The sequence below is a fragment of the Ascidia mentula genome, chromosome 3, assembly GCF_947561715.1.
Source record: "Ascidia mentula chromosome 3, kaAscMent1.1, whole genome shotgun sequence".
In the NCBI taxonomy this organism is placed as follows: domain Eukaryota; kingdom Metazoa; phylum Chordata; class Ascidiacea; order Phlebobranchia; family Ascidiidae; genus Ascidia; species Ascidia mentula.
This window is the reverse complement of record NC_138568.1, coordinates 10,096,016-10,112,110: the sequence shown is the minus strand read 5'-3', so window position 1 is coordinate 10,112,110 and position 16,095 is coordinate 10,096,016. Positions and strand designations below refer to the sequence as shown.

General features: G+C 40.1%; 3 protein-coding genes across 3 annotated transcripts; all 3 read left to right on the top strand.

The window, feature by feature from the left end:
- The first annotated feature begins 369 nt into the window (after window positions 1–369).
- Window positions 370–3,757, top strand: LOC145895566 (1,4-alpha-glucan-branching enzyme-like). Its single transcript, XM_082984368.1, has 15 exons — window positions 370–479; window positions 574–740; window positions 800–909; window positions 975–1,103; window positions 1,184–1,410; window positions 1,502–1,708; window positions 1,777–1,892; window positions 1,970–2,097; window positions 2,171–2,269; window positions 2,331–2,441; window positions 2,505–2,667; window positions 2,730–2,914; window positions 2,985–3,115; window positions 3,185–3,302; window positions 3,362–3,757. Exons 1-15 carry the CDS (start codon window positions 370–372, stop codon window positions 3,755–3,757), a joined length of 2,397 nt encoding a protein of 798 aa, XP_082840494.1.
- Window positions 3,758–5,848: 2,091 nt separating this feature from the next.
- LOC145895565 (1,4-alpha-glucan-branching enzyme-like) lies at window positions 5,849–9,229 on the top strand. Its single transcript, XM_082984367.1, has 15 exons — window positions 5,849–5,958; window positions 6,053–6,219; window positions 6,279–6,388; window positions 6,454–6,582; window positions 6,663–6,889; window positions 6,981–7,187; window positions 7,256–7,371; window positions 7,449–7,576; window positions 7,650–7,748; window positions 7,810–7,920; window positions 7,984–8,146; window positions 8,209–8,397; window positions 8,461–8,587; window positions 8,657–8,774; window positions 8,834–9,229. Exons 1-15 carry the CDS (start codon window positions 5,849–5,851, stop codon window positions 9,227–9,229), a joined length of 2,397 nt encoding a protein of 798 aa, XP_082840493.1.
- A 2,091-nt stretch (window positions 9,230–11,320) lies between these two features.
- Window positions 11,321–14,708, top strand: LOC145895564 (1,4-alpha-glucan-branching enzyme-like). The gene is made up of 15 exons (XM_082984366.1): window positions 11,321–11,430; window positions 11,525–11,691; window positions 11,751–11,860; window positions 11,926–12,054; window positions 12,135–12,361; window positions 12,453–12,659; window positions 12,728–12,843; window positions 12,921–13,048; window positions 13,122–13,220; window positions 13,282–13,392; window positions 13,456–13,618; window positions 13,681–13,865; window positions 13,936–14,066; window positions 14,136–14,253; window positions 14,313–14,708. Exons 1-15 carry the CDS (start codon window positions 11,321–11,323, stop codon window positions 14,706–14,708), a joined length of 2,397 nt encoding a protein of 798 aa, XP_082840492.1.
- The last annotated feature ends 1,387 nt before the right edge of the window (window positions 14,709–16,095 follow it).

The following is a 16,095-nucleotide window of genomic DNA, read 5'->3' as shown; positions in this document are numbered from 1 at the left end:
TCCGACCAAACACACCCGCATTTTAATCTTTGTGATATTGAATTAAATTCGCATCACAAATGATTTCGGACCATTATAGTTGGATTACATTGTCATTAAACTTATTCCTTCCTGTTATGTTCATGTAGTGGTAAGCTGTGAATATTGTTGAATAATCAAGTCTCTTTGTATTCAAAATTATTATCCTAATCCTTGCCAATCTCACTTTATTGCCCGACAATCCCATTAAGAGCGAACTTCTTCCTTTTTACGCCCTATATAAATTCCATCGCAACATACCTACATCACAACATTCGTTGAAATCTCGGTCAAGCTGCGTTATAACCGCTTACTTAACCTTTGATTCGAATCTCATATCGTGGAGCAAAAATGGAGTTCTCAGGTCACGACAATCTTCAACAATGGGGAGTTCCCGAAATCGAAAGCTTGTTTGCAAATGACCCAAGATTAAGAAGCTTTGAAAAGGATATTAGACTTAGGTAAATAAAAGACAGTAAAACACAAAACCGTTGTAATTAAATCTAAAGGTTGGTCAAGTAACTATAAATAATAAAACTAATATTGGTGTTGTAGATATGGAATGTTTGAAAAGGCGCTGATGGACATTGAACGCGAGGAAGGAATGGATCGGTTCAGTCGAAGTTACGAAACTTTCGGTGTTGTTCTCACACAAGAGGGAGGAATTCAATGCAGGGAATGGGTTCCCAATGCGAGGGCCGTCTACCTAATGGGAGATTTTAGTGAGTGTGTAGCTTCAAATCGAATCTCTTCGTGTATTTAAGCCACAATGCTTGTTCAGACAACTGGGAAAAAATAATGTACAAGGACATCGGATATGGTCAGTGGGAAATGTTCATGCCACCAAATCGAGATGGTAGATGCCCAATAAACCATCTATCCGAACTGAAGGTAGATGGCTTGCTTAACTCAGACATTGATGTAGAAACACAAATAACAAAATTGTTTAATTTCAGCTTGTGGTTGAAACGAAAGACAATCAGATATTGGAAAGAATTTCACCGTGGGCAAAATACGTGACCCAGTGCGGATCAACGTTTACATGGCGCTTTTGGAATCCGTCATCAAATAAATCTTGTCAACGAGTACGTGATATGGTTTGCTTTTCTTCACGTTGTCAAAAGCGAGAGCCGAACAGAAAAACAAATTAAAACTTTATTTCCAGTTTGCAAACAATCAAATTTCGAAGCCCGAACGTTTGCGCATTTACGAAGCTCACATTGGGATCAGCTCCGATCGTTGTCAAGTATCTTCTTACAAGCAGTTCACCACAGATGTTCTTCCTCGCATTCGCGATCTAGGCTACAACTGCGTGCTTCTCATGGCAATTATGGAGCATCCTTATTATCCGAGCGTTGGTTACCAAGTTACCAACTTTTTTGCGCCCTCAAGGTGAGTCCACGTTTTAGTGATAGAATTGTGAGTTTTTGCCTCAGTTCAGGATTACGTGTAGTTTACAAAAACACTTGTGTCATGATCGCAGCCGATATGGGACTCCTGACGATCTGAGGGAGTTGATAAACGTCGCACATGGGATGGGAATTTACGTCATGATGGATGTTATGCACAGTCACGCATCGAAGAATGGCTGGGAAAGTTTAGATCGCTTTGATGGCACTGATGAGTGTTTCTTCCGTTCTGATAGACGGGATTTCAGGGAAAATGACGCGCGAAAGTTTGACTTTACAAAGTAAGGGGCATTGCGATGGTTTACGTACAATCATCTCTGTGTGATGGCGCATGTAAAAACTTGTTTAGGTGGGAAGTTCTTCGATTTTTACTGTCCAACCTCCGTCATTACGTGGAAAACTTTGGATTCGACGGTTTTCGGTTTAATGGAGTAACGCCAATGATCTACCACAATCAAATTCCTGGTAAATGTACTTATCAGTATTAGTGCAATTGCAATACTTAAAAAGCGTTTGTTTTGTAAATTTTTAATGATCTTTAGACATCCAATCTGTTGATAACTACCGACAATACTTCGGAATGCACATGGACATTGGAGCAATGGCTTACCTATTGCTTGCAAACAAAATTTTGCATCGACACTATCCAAAAATCATAACCATTGCAGAGGTAGGACTTGTCTTTGTTTGGTCAACAAAAAATCGAACAAAGATTTAAAGAGTGTGTTTTTTGCTGCGTATAGGAGTATACCGAATTTCCAAGTTTGACTCGTCCTGTCAATCAAGGTGGATTCGGTTTCGATTACAGATTATCGATGCATATTCCAAGTCAATGGATGCAGGTAAAACCATGGCAGCATCAAGGAGCGTCATTTTCTACTGTAACGGGTTTCGCGTTTTCAGATATTAAACGGAATGTCGGATGAAAACTGGGGAATGAGCGAAATTTGTCAAATGTTGTCCGAACGGAGGACAGGGGAAAGATATATCACGTACCCAGAAGACCACCAACAGGTTAACGATTTAACTTTTAGATTTGAACATTCATTGTCTGATGTTATAAATTTTAATGTTCAGAGCATGGATTGTCAATGGACGATTGCAAGGCAACTTATGGACAATGAGTGCATGTTGGACCGGCGGGAAATGTCACCGAGATTGGACAGAGGAATGAGTCTCCACAAGATGATCAGACTTATCACAAATGCCTTCAGTGGAAAATCATACCTGAATTTTATGGGTAAATTACTTTATTGGCGTAAACGTTTTTTTACATGTTTACCAAAAGGAACCCTTTCGTAGGCAACGAGTTCGCTCATCCAGATTGGGTTGAGTTTCCATCGTTACAGAATGGAGACAATTACCAACTGGCAAGAAGACAGTTTGAGCTTGCTGATGACCAGCAGCTGAGATACAAATACCTCAATAATTTCGATATCGCAATTAACCGTTTGGAAGAACGATTTGGTTGGCTAAGTTCCCCTCAGGTATAGGATAATTATTGTTTCCGTTGGTATTCACTTGCAGTGCACGTTTTCACAATCCAATTGATCTTAGGGACTTGTTACACGTCAACACGATGGTGAGAAAGTGATTGTATTCGAAAGAGCCGGCCTGGTCTTCATGTTTAACTTTCATCCTACAAAAAGTTATCCCAATTATCGAATCGGTGTACGAACATCAGGAACGTGAGTATGGTTTGGGTATACCTTGCACAGTTCGCGTTCCGTCGTAAATAACACCCTTTCGCGTTGAAGGTACAAGATTGTTTTGGACAGTGACCAAAAAATGTTTGGAGGTCACGGTAGAAATGAAGCTTCGGTGGATTTCCACACTCAACAACAATCGTGTGACAATAACCCATGTTCACTGATGGTAAGATGCTATCATACTGTCATTCAAACGAATCACTACATCTTTCTATTTTGCTCAAGGTTTATTTGCCGTCACGTTGTGTTATTGTAATGGCGAGCGACGCCCTTTCTCATTGGTCCAACGACGTGAATGCCAATCGGGTTTATTATGGATACGATGATTGTCGTGATCGCGGCCGTGACTACAACTCGCGGAGCACTTCACCGTGGCGTCGTGAACGTAGCCACAGTCGTGGTCGTTCGCCGAGCTGTGAAACTCGCTTGAGGGAGATGAATTTGGGCGAATCGAGAAGAGATAAGAGTCCATACAGATGTGCAAGTTTTGGTAGAAGTCAACCAGTTTACAATGCTTCTGGCTGCTCTTCTCATCGATTTCAACAAAACGGGCGTAGCCCGTCACGTTCCAGATCTGTTGGATTTTCAGGCGTTTCTGGTCGTCGAGCTTCGGGATATTGATTGGTTTCAAATAAAATATCCACACGAAACTACATATTTGTTGTGCTGTGTTGATTGTTGTAATTCTTATTTGTTGTTTGTGTCACAAAATGACCTTTGTCTTTCTGCATTGTTGTCAGAGCTATTATTGAATAAACAAAAGTTTATTGGACTCTATTGGTGTAAATGTTACGAATTAAAATAAACTCAATGTGAAGATTTATTTCGATATGTTTTGTTGGAGATTCCGAAATCCTGTACCCCTGGTTAAATGGCCAGTAATTTTACGAAAGTTTAGTTTCAATAACGGTTAAAGACGGGATACCTTTATGGCAATTGTGCGTCTAGCGTGACAACGAAGCGAACGTCCATTAAACAATGACGACAGTATATCCCAAAACAGCCGTAGTGGGAGGCTTGGTTTGCATCAGCTAGTTTGTTGTTTTATGTTAATTACGCATAGTAAAACATACACTGCCAGAAATACGCAAATGATTAGGTAGACTACACGATTCATATCTCTGCAAATTTCAATTGCATTTCTTGGTGTTTTTACAACCCAAATAATGTCAACTGAGAATGTCTAATCCTGTATTACAAACACTCTGATGATTTGAAACCCCCCCTAAATCCACTAAAAATTCCTTCAAACACGTTCAAGTTGGACGTAGCACCAGCACATGCACCCGTTCCTATTCAACCAAAAATGGACCTCCGTGCGTCACTGATCGCTTTGTTACGTCGTATGTACGTTACATTGTGACAGAGGAATACAAGTTGGTCTTTTACCGCCGGCCAAACTTATTTTAGTGGAAATACAGATGTGCGGGCAGCTCCCGCTGCGAGGGTTGTGCTGTTGGCATGTGATCAAACTGACACTAAGTGCCAAATCCTATGGGCACTCGAGGAAAGTTGTCAAGCAAGCTTACCTATGGTAGAATGAAAAGTGTTTGCGAAATATTGATTTTACCCGCGGAATGTTTCAAGGGAAAACTTAGGTATTGCAAACGCAAATATTATAACGTGGATATTACAAGAAAAATAGTAGCGAACGAGCTCATTGCGACTCGGACTAAAAAAGACAAATTCGTACGTTGCTTGGTTATATGCTGTCGCAACCACGATCTCAGTAGAAGCGACTGGTTTGCGGTTTGTCAAAATATTATATCAATATTATATAAGCAATGACTATTCGACAATCCAGAAAAGCTGATGATACACATTTTTGAATATTTAAATATTTGCGGAACAATAATTTCTGTTCATCGACTTACTAGTCTATCGAAAACAGGAATAGTCTGCACACAAAAAACTTATTTGTAACACAAACTAAAACGCAATGACGAACAAATTGCACGAGCGACTGAAATAATCTAAATTCTTACGGCGCACGATGGCGCTAATCACCATCGTTTGCGAGAAAGATCAGTTGCACACCGACCGAAGCATCGAATGTAAAATAAACGTTTTTGCCAGCAAAGTCGCCAAATCTTTACGACAGAAGGAGTACGTTTGTGCGTAATACGGAAATGATTTTGTCACTTTTTCGTTATTCAGACAACAAGAGCGGCCTTGAATAACTCGGAACTCGTCCAAGTACAAAGGTTTGTTTTGTGAAAGTAGTTTTTTCATTCCTGAAATTTTGTTGAGGTGACGTTAAGTTTATGAGGTTTACCTTACATTATTGCCAAAACGCATCATATTATTGAATAAGAGAAAGTGTAAGCGTACTTTTGGTTGAATTCCGACCAAACACACCCGCATTTTAATCTTTGTGATATTGAATTAAATTCGCATCACAAATGATTTCGGACCATTATAGTTGGATTACATTGTCATTAAACTTATTCCTTCCTGTTATGTTCATGTAGTGGTAAGCTGTGAATATTGTTGAATAATCAAGTCTCTTTGTATTCAAAATTATTATCCTAATCCTTGCCAATCTCACTTTATTGCCCGACAATCCCATTAAGAGCGAACTTCTTCCTTTTTACGCCCTATATAAATTCCATCGCAACATACCTACATCACAACATTCGTTGAAATTTCGGTCAAGCTGCGTTATGACCGCTTACTTAACCTTTGATTCGAATCGCATATCGTGGAGCAAAAATGGAGTTCTCAGGTCACGACAATCTTCAACAATGGGGAGTTCCCGAAATCGAAAGCTTGTTTGCAAATGACCCAAGATTAAGAAGCTTTGAAAAGGATATTAGACTTAGGTAAATAAAAGACAGTAAAACACAAAACCGTTGTAATTAAATCTAAAGGTTGGTCAAGTAACTATAAATAATAAAACTAATATTGGTGTTGTAGATATGGAATGTTAGAAAAGGCGCTGATGGACATTGAGCGCGAGGAAGGAATGGATCGGTTCAGTCGAAGTTACGAAACTTTCGGTGTTGTTCTCACACAAGAGGGAGGAATTCAATGCAGGGAATGGGTTCCCAATGCGAGGGCCGTCTACCTAATGGGAGATTTTAGTGAGTGTGTAGCTTCAAATCGAATCTCTTCGTGTATTTAAGCCACAATGCTTGTTCAGACAACTGGGAAAAAATAATGTACAAGGACATCGGATATGGTCAGTGGGAAATGTTCATGCCACCAAATCGAGATGGTAGATGCCCAATAAACCATCTATCCGAACTGAAGGTAGATGGCTTGCTTTACTCAGACATTGATGTAGAAACACAAATAACAAAATTGTTTAATTTCAGCTTGTGGTTGAAACGAAAGACAATCAGATATTGGAAAGAATTTCACCGTGGGCAAAATACGTGACCCAATGCGGATCAACGTTTACATGGCGCTGTTGGAATCCGTCATCAAATAAATCTTGTCAACGAGTACGTGAAAGGGTTTGCTTTTCTTCACGTTGTCAAAAGCGAGAGCCGAACAGAAAAACAAATTAAAACTTTATTTCCAGTTTGCAAACAATCAAATTTCGAAGCCCGAACGTTTGCGCATTTACGAAGCTCACATTGGGATCAGCTCCGATCGTTGTCAAGTATCTTCTTACAAGCAGTTCACCACAGATGTTCTTCCTCGCATTCGCGATCTAGGCTACAACTGCGTGCTTCTCATGGCAATTACGGAGCATCCTTATTATCCGAGCGTTGGTTACCAAGTTACCAACTTTTTTGCGCCCTCAAGGTGAGTCCACGTTTTAGTGATAGAATTGTGAGTTTTTGCCTCAGTTCAGGATTACGTGTAGTTTACAAAAACACTTGTGTCGTGATCGCAGCCGATATGGGACTCCTGACGATCTGAGGGAGTTGATAAACGTCGCACATGGGATGGGAATTTACGTCATGATGGATGTTATGCACAGTCACGCATCGAAGAATGGCTGGGAAAGTTTAGATCGCTTTGATGGCACTGATGAGTGTTTCTTCCGTTCTGATAGACGGGATTTCAGGGAAAATGACGCGCGAAAGTTTGACTTTACAAAGTAAGGGGCATTGCGATGGTTTACGTACAATCATCTCTGTGTGATGGCGCATGTAAAAACTTGTTTAGGTGGGAAGTTCTTCGATTTTTACTGTCCAACCTCCGTCATTACGTGGAAAACTTTGGATTCGACGGTTTTCGGTTTAATGGAGTAACGCCAATGATCTACCACAATCAAATTCCTGGTAAATGTACTTATCAGTATTAGTGCAATTGCAATACTTAAAAAGCGTTTGTTTTGTAAATTTTTAATGATCTTTAGACATCCAATCTGTTGATAACTACCGACAATACTTCGGAATGCACATGGACATTGGAGCAATGGCTTACCTATTGCTTGCAAACAAAATTTTGCATCGATACTATCCAAAAATCATAACCATTGCAGAGGTAGGACTTGTCTTTGTTTGGTCAACAAAAAATCGAACAAAGATTTAAAGAGTGTGTTTTTTGCTGCGTATAGGAGTATACCGAATTTCCAAGTTTGACTCGTCCTGTCAATCAAGGTGGATTCGGTTTCGATTACAGATTATCGATGCATATTCCAAGTCAATGGATGCAGGTAAAACCATGGCAGCATCAAGGAGCGTCATTTTCTACTGTAACGGGTTTCGCGTTTTCAGATATTAAACGGAATGTCGGATGAAAACTGGGGAATGAGCGAAATTTGTCAAATGTTGTCCGAACGGAGGACAGGGGAAAGATATATCACGTACCCAGAAGACCACCAACAGGTTAACGATTTAACTTTTAGATTTGAACATTCATTGTCTGATGTTATAAATTTTAATGTTCAGAGCATGGATTGTCAATGGACGATTGCAAGGCAACTTATGGACAATGAGTGTATGTTGGACCGGCGGGAAATGTCACCGAGATTGGACAGAGGAATGAGTCTCCACAAGATGATCAGACTTATCACAAATGCCTTCAGTGGAAAATCATACCTGAATTTTATGGGTAAATTACTTTATTGGCGTAAACGTTTTTTTACATGTTTACCAAAAGGAACCCTTTCGTAGGCAACGAGTTCGCTCATCCAGATTGGGTTGAGTTTCCATCGTTACAGAATGGAGACAATTACCAACTGGCAAGAAGACAGTTTGAGCTTGCTGATGACCAGCAGCTGAGATACAAATACCTCAATAATTTCGATATCGCAATTAACCGTTTGGAAGAACGATTTGGTTGGCTAAGTTCCCCTCAGGTATAGGATAATTATTGTTTCCGTTGGTATTCACTTGCAGTGCACGTTTTCACAATCCAATTGGGACTTGTTACACGTCAACACGATGATGAGAAAGTGATTGTATTCGAAAGAGCCGGCCTGGTCTTCATGTTTAACTTTCATCCTACAAAAAGTTATCCCAATTATCGAATCGGTGTACGAACATCAGGAACGTGAGTATGGTTTGAGTATACCTTGCACAGTTCGCGTTCCGTCGTAAATAACATCCTTTCGCGTTGAAGGTACAAGATTGTTTTGGACAGTGACCAAAAAATGTTTGGAGGTCACGGTAGAAATGAAGCTTCGGTGGATTTCCACACTCAACAACAATCGTGTGACAATAACCCATGTTCACTGATGGTAAGATGCTATCATACTGTCATTCAAACGAATCACTACATCTTTCTATTTTGCTCAAGGTTTATTTGCCGTCACGTTGTGTTATTGTAATGGCGAGCGACGCCCTTTCTCATTGGTCCAACGACGTGAATGCCAATCGGGTTTATTATGGATACGATGATTGTCGTGATCGCGGCCGTGACTACAACTCGCGGAGCACTTCACCGTGGCGTCGTGAACGTAGCCACAGTCGTGGTCGTTCGCCGAGCTGTGAAACTCGCTTGAGGGAGATGAATTTGGGCGAATCGAGAAGAGATAAGAGTCCATACAGATGTGCAAGTTTTGGTAGAAGTCAACCAGTTTACAATGCTTCTGGCTGCTCTTCTCATCGATTTCAACAAAACGGGCGTAGCCCGTCACGTTCCAGATCTGTTGGATTTTCAGGCGTTTCTGGTCGTCGAGCTTCGGGATATTGATTGGTTTCAAATAAAATATCCACACGAAACTACATATTTGTTGTGCTGTGTTGATTGTTGTAATTCTTATTTGTTGTTTGTGTCACAAAATGACCTTTGTCTTTCTGCATTGTTGTCAGAGCTATTATTGAATAAACAAAAGTTTATTGGACTCTATTGGTGTAAATGTTACGAATTAAAATAAACTCAATGTGAAGATTTATTTCGATATGTTTTGTTGGAGATTCCGAAATCCTGTACCCCTGGTTAAATGGCCAGTAATTTTACGAAAGTTTAGTTTCAATAACGGTTAAAGACGGGATACCTTTATGGCAATTGTGCGTCTAGCGTGACAACGAAGCGAACGTCCATGAAACAATGACGACAGTATATCCCAAAACAGCCGTAGTGGAAGGCTTGGTTTGCATCAGCTAGTTTGTTGTTTTATGTTAATTACGCATAGTAAAACATACACTGCCAGAAATACGCAAATGATTAGGTAGACTACACGATTCATATCTCTGCAAATTTCAATTGCATTTCTTGGTGTTTTTACAATTCAAATAATGTCAACTGAGAATGTCTAATCCTGTATTACAAACACTCTGATGATTTGAAACCCCCCCTAAATCCACTAAAAATTCCTTCAAACACGCTCAAGTTGGACGTAGCACCAGCACATGCACCCGTTCCTATTCAACCAAAAATGGACCTCCGTGCGTCACTGATCGCTTTGTTACGTCGTATGTACGTTACATTGTGACAGAGGATTACAAGTTGGTCTTTTACCGCCGGCCAAACTTACTTTAGTGGAAATACAGATGTGCGGGCAGCTCCCGCTGCGAGGGTTGTGCTGTTGGCATGTGATCAAACTGACACTAAGTGCTAAATCCTATGGGCACTCGAGGAAAGTTGTCAAGCAAGCTTACCTATGGTAGAATGAAAAGTGTTTGCGAAATATTGATTTTACCCGCGGAATGTTTCAAGGGAAAACTTAGGTATTGCAAACGCAAATATTATCACGTGGATATTACAAGAAAAATAGTAGCGAACGAGCTCATTGCGACTCGGACTGAAAAAGACAAATTCGTACGTTGCTTGGTTATATGCTGTCGCAACCACGATCTCAGTAGAAGCGACTGGTTTGCGGTTTGTCAAAATATTATATCAATATTATATAAGCAATGACTATTCGACAATCCAGAAAAGCTGATGATACACATTTTTGAATATTTAAATATTTGCGGAACAATAATTTCTGTTCATCGACTTACCAGTCTATCGAAAACAGGAATAGTCTGCACACAAAAAACTTATTTGTAACACAAACTAAAACGCAATTACGAACAAATTGCACGAGCGACTGAAATAATCTAAATTCTAACGGCGCACGATGGCGCTAATCACCATCGTTTGCGAGAAAGATCAGTTGCACACCGACCGAAGCATCGAATGTAAAATAAACGTTTTTGCCAGCAAAGTCGCCAAATCTTTACGACAGAAGGAGTACGTTTGTGCGTAATACGGAAATGATTTTGTCACTTTTTCGTTATTCAGACAACAAGAGCGGCCTTGAATAACTCGGAACTCGTCCAAGTACAAAGGTTTGTTTTGTGAAAATAGTTTTTTCATTCCTGAAATTTTGTTGAGGTGACGTTAAGTTTATGAAGTTTACCTTACATTATTGCCAAAACGCATCATATTATTGAATAAGAGAAAGTGTAAGCGTACTTTTGGTTGAATTCCGACCAAACACACCCGCATTTTAATCTTTGTGATATTGAATTAAATTCGCATCACAAATGATTTCGGACCATTATAGTTGGATTACATTGTCATTAAACTTATTCCTTCCTGTTATGTTCATGTAGTGGTAAGCTGTGAATATTGTTGAATAATCAAGTCTCTTTGTATTCAAAATTATTATCCTAATCCTTGCCAATCTCACTTTTTTGCCCGACAATCCCATTAAGAGCGAACTTCTTCCTTTTTACGCCCTATATAAATTCCATCGCAACATACCTACATCACAACATTCGTTGAAATTTCGGTCAAGCTGCGTTATAACCGCTTACTTAACCTTTGATTCGAATCTCATATCGTGGAGCAAAAATGGAGTTCTCAGGTCACGACAATCTTCAACAATGGGGAGTTCCCGAAATCGAAAGCTTGTTTGCAAATGACCCAAGATTAAGAAGCTTTGAAAAGGATATTAGACTTAGGTAAATAAAAGACAGTAAAACACAAAACCGTTGTAATTAAATCTGAAGGTTGGTCAAGTAACTATAAATAATAAAACTAATATTGGTGTTGTAGATATGGAATGTTTGAAAAGGCGCTGATGGACATTGAACGCGAGGAAGGAATGGATCGGTTCAGTCGAAGTTACGAAACTTTCGGTGTTGTTCTCACACAAGAGGGAGGAATTCAATGCAGGGAATGGGTTCCCAATGCGAGGGCCGTCTACCTAATGGGAGATTTTAGTGAGTGTGTAGCTTCAAATCGAATCTCTTCGTGTATTTAAGCCACAATGCTTGTTCAGACAACTGGGAAAAAATAATGTACAAGGACATCGGATATGGTCAGTGGGAAATGTTCATGCCACCAAATCGAGATGGTAGATGCCCAATAAACCATCTATCCGAACTGAAGGTAGATGGCTTGCTTTACTCAGACATTGATGTAGAAACACAAATAACAAAATTGTTTAATTTCAGCTTGTGGTTGAAACGAAAGACAATCAGATATTGGAAAGAATTTCACCGTGGGCAAAATACGTGACCCAGTGCGGATCAACGTTTACATGGCGCTTTTGGAATCCGTCATCAAATAAATCTTGTCAACGAGTACGTGATATGGTTTGCTTTTCTTCACGTTGTCAAAAGCGAGAGCCGAACAGAAAAACAAATTAAAACTTTATTTCCAGTTTGCAAACAATCAAATTTCGAAGCCCGAACGTTTGCGCATTTACGAAGCTCACATTGGGATCAGCTCCGATCGTTGTCAAGTATCTTCTTACAAGCAGTTCACCACAGATGTTCTTCCTCGCATTCGCGATCTAGGCTACAACTGCGTGCTTCTCATGGCAATTATGGAGCATCCTTATTATCCGAGCGTTGGTTACCAAGTTACCAACTTTTTTGCGCCCTCAAGGTGAGTCCACGTTTTAGTGATAGAATTGTGAGTTTTTGCCTCAGTTCAGGATTACGTGTAGTTTACAAAAACACTTGTGTCATGATCGCAGCCGATATGGGACTCCTGACGATCTGAGGGAGTTGATAAACGTCGCACATGGGATGGGAATTTACGTCATGATGGATGTTATGCACAGTCACGCATCGAAGAATGGCTGGGAAAGTTTAGATCGCTTTGATGGCACTGATGAGTGTTTCTTCCGTTCTGATAGACGGGATTTCAGTGAAAATGACGCGCGAAAGTTTGACTTTACAAAGTAAGGGGCATTGCGATGGTTTACGTACAATCATCTCTGTGTGATGGCGCATGTAAAAACTTGTTTAGGTGGGAAGTTCTTCGATTTTTACTGTCCAACCTCCGTCATTACGTGGAAAACTTTGGATTCGACGGTTTTCGGTTTAATGGAGTAACGCCAATGATCTACCACAATCAAATTCCTGGTAAATGTACTTATCAGTATTAGTGCAATTGCAATACTTAAAAAGCGTTTGTTTTGTAAATTTTTAATGATCTTTAGACATCCAATCTGTTGATAACTACCGACAATACTTCGGAATGCACATGGACATTGGAGCAATGGCTTACCTATTGCTTGCAAACAAAATTTTGCATCGATACTATCCAAAAATCATAACCATTGCAGAGGTAGGACTTGTCTTTGTTTGGTCAACAAAAAATCGAACAAAGATTTAAAGAGTGTGTTTTTTGCTGCGTATAGGAGTATACCGAATTTCCAAGTTTGACTCGTCCTGTCAATCAAGGTGGATTCGGTTTCGATTACAGATTATCGATGCATATTCCAAGTCAATGGATGCAGGTAAAATCATGGCAGCATCAAGGAGCGTCATTTTCTACTCTAACGGGTTTCGCGTTTTCAGATATTAAACGGAATGTCGGATGAAAACTGGGGAATGAGCGAAATTTGTCAAATGTTGTCCGAACGGAGGACAGGGGAAAGATATATCACGTACCCAGAAGACCACCAACAGGTTAACGATTTAACTTTTAGATTTGAACATTCATTGTCTGATGTTATAAATTTTAATGTTCAGAGCATGGATTGTCAATGGACGATTGCAAGGCAACTTATGGACAATGAGTGCATGTTGGACCGGCGGGAAATGTCACCGAGATTGGACAGAGGAATGAGTCTCCACAAGATGATCAGACTTATCACAAATGCCTTCAGTGGAAAATCATACCTGAATTTTATGGGTAAATTACTTTATTGGCGTAAACGTTTTTTTACATGTTTACCAAAAGGAACCCTTTCGTAGGCAACGAGTTCGCTCATCCAGATTGGGTTGAGTTTCCATCGTTACAGAATGGAGACAATTACCAACTGGCAAGAAGACAGTTTGAGCTTGCTGATGACCAGCAGCTGAGATACAAATACCTCAATAATTTCGATATCGCAATTAACCGTTTGGAAGAACGATTTGGTTGGCTAAGTTCCCCTCAGGTATAGGATAATTATTGTTTCCGTTGGTATTCACTTGCAGTGCACGTTTTCACAATCCAATTGATCTTAGGGACTTGTTACACGTCAACACGATGATGAGAAAGTGGTTGTATTCGAAAGAGCCGGCCTGGTCTTCATGTTTAACTTTCATCCTACAAAAAGTTATCCCAATTATCGAATCGGTGTACGAACATCAGGAACGTGAGTATGGTTTGGGTATACCTTGCACAGTTCGCGTTCCGTCGTAAATAACACCCTTTCGCGTTGAAGGTACAAGATTGTTTTGGACAGTGACCAAAAAATGTTTGGAGGTCACGGTAGAAATGAAGCTTCGGTGGATTTCCACACTCAACAACAATCGTGTGACAATAACCCATGTTCACTGATGGTAAGATGCTATCATACTGTCATTCAAACGAATCACTACATCTTTCTATTTTGCTCAAGGTTTATTTGCCGTCACGTTGTGTTATTGTAATGGCGAGCGACGCCCTTTCTCATTGGTCCAACGACGTGAATGCCAATCGGGTTTATTATGGATACGATGATTGTCGTGATCGCGGCCGTGACTACAACTCGCGGAGCACTTCACCGTGGCGTCGTGAACGTAGGCACAGTCGTGGTCGTTCGCCGAGCTGTGAAACTCGCTTGAGGGAGATGAATTTGGGCGAATCGAGAAGAGATAAGAGTCCATACAGATGTGCAAGTTTTGGTAGAAGTCAACCAGTTTACAATGCTTCTGGCTGCTCTTCTCATCGATTTCAACAAAACGGGCGTAGCCCGTCACGTTCCAGATCTGTTGGATTTTCAGGCGTTTCTGGTCGTCGAGCTTCGGGATATTGATTGGTTTCAAATAAAATATCCACACGAAACTACATATTTGTTGTGCTGTGTTGATTGTTGTAATTCTTATTTGTTGTTTGTGTCACAAAATGACCTTTGTCTTTCTGCATTGTTGTCAGAGCTATTATTGAATAAACAAAAGTTTATTGGACTCTATTGGTGTAAATGTTACGAATTAAAATAAACTCAATGTGAAGATTTATTTGAATATGTTTTGTTGGAGATTCCGAAATCCTGTACCCCTGGTTAAATGGCCAGTAATTTTACGAAAGTTTAGTTTCAATAACGGTTAAAGACGGGATACCTTTATGGCAATTGTGCGTCTAGCGTGACAACGAAGCGAACGTCCATGAAACAATGACGACAGTATATCCCAAAACAGCCGCAGTGGAAGGCTTGGTTTGCATCAGCTAGTTTGTTGTTTTATGTTAATTACGCATAGTAAAACATACACTGCCAGAAATACGCAAATGATTAGGTAGACTACACGATTCATATCTCTGCAAATTTCAATTGCATTTCTTGGTGTTTTTACAACCCAAATAATGTCAACTGAGAATGTCTAATCCGGTATTACAAACACTCTGATGATTTGAAACCCCCCCTAAATCCACTAAAAATTCCTTCAAACACGCTCAAGTTGGACGTAGCACCAGCACATGCACCCGTTCCTATTCAACCAAAAATGGACCTCCGTGCGTCACTGATTGCTTTGTTACGTCGTATGTACGTTACATTGTGACAGAGGAATACAAGTTGGTCTTTTACCGCCGGCCAAACTTACTTTAGTGGAAATACAGATGTGCGGGCAGCTCCCGCTGCGAGGGTTGTGCTGTTGGCATGTGATCAAACTGACACTAAGTGCCAAATCCTATGGGCACTCGAGGAAAGTTGTCAAGCAAGCTTACCTATGGTAGAATGAAAAGTGTTTGCGAAATATTGATTTTACCCGCGGAATGTTTCAAGGGAAAACTTAGGTATTGCAAACGCAAATATTATAACGTGGATATTACAAGAAAAATAGTAGCGAACGAGCTCATTGCGACTCGGACTAAAAAAGACAAATTCGTACGTTGCTTGGTTATATGCTGTCGCAACCACGATCTCAGTAGAAGCGACTGGTTTGCGGTTTGTTAAAATATTATATCAATATTATATAAGCAATGACTATTCGACAATCCAGAAAAGCTGATGATACACATTTTTGAATATTTACATATTTGCGGAACAATAGTTTCTGTTCATCGACTTACTAGTCTATCGAAAACGGGAATAGTCTGCACACAAAAAACTTGTTTGTAACACAAACTAAAACGCAATTACGAACAAATTGCACGAGCGACTGAAATAATCTAAATTCTTACGGCGCACGATGGCGCTAATCACC

What these genes read in the sequence shown, in the direction of transcription:
- LOC145895566 (XM_082984368.1), top strand. Translation starts at nt 370, where the DNA reads ATGGAGTTCTCAGGTCACGACAATCTTCAACAATGGGGAGTTCCCGAA. An exon ending in GAAAAGGATATTAGACTTAG is followed by an intron (nt 480 to 573) that starts GTAAATAAAAGA and finishes TTGGTGTTGTAG; the next exon opens with ATATGGAATGTTTGAAAAGG. An exon ending in GGTGTACGAACATCAGGAAC is followed by an intron (nt 3,116 to 3,184) that starts GTGAGTATGGTT and finishes TTCGCGTTGAAG; the next exon opens with GTACAAGATTGTTTTGGACA.
- LOC145895565 (XM_082984367.1), top strand. Translation starts at nt 5,849, where the DNA reads ATGGAGTTCTCAGGTCACGACAATCTTCAACAATGGGGAGTTCCCGAA. An exon ending in CAAATAAATCTTGTCAACGA is followed by an intron (nt 6,583 to 6,662) that starts GTACGTGAAAGG and finishes CTTTATTTCCAG; the next exon opens with TTTGCAAACAATCAAATTTC. An exon ending in GCTAAGTTCCCCTCAGGTAT is followed by an intron (nt 8,398 to 8,460) that starts AGGATAATTATT and finishes TCCAATTGGGAC; the next exon opens with TTGTTACACGTCAACACGAT.
- LOC145895564 (XM_082984366.1), top strand. Translation starts at nt 11,321, where the DNA reads ATGGAGTTCTCAGGTCACGACAATCTTCAACAATGGGGAGTTCCCGAA. An exon ending in CTACCTAATGGGAGATTTTA is followed by an intron (nt 11,692 to 11,750) that starts GTGAGTGTGTAG and finishes ATGCTTGTTCAG; the next exon opens with ACAACTGGGAAAAAATAATG. An exon ending in CGAAAGTTTGACTTTACAAA is followed by an intron (nt 12,660 to 12,727) that starts GTAAGGGGCATT and finishes AAACTTGTTTAG; the next exon opens with GTGGGAAGTTCTTCGATTTT.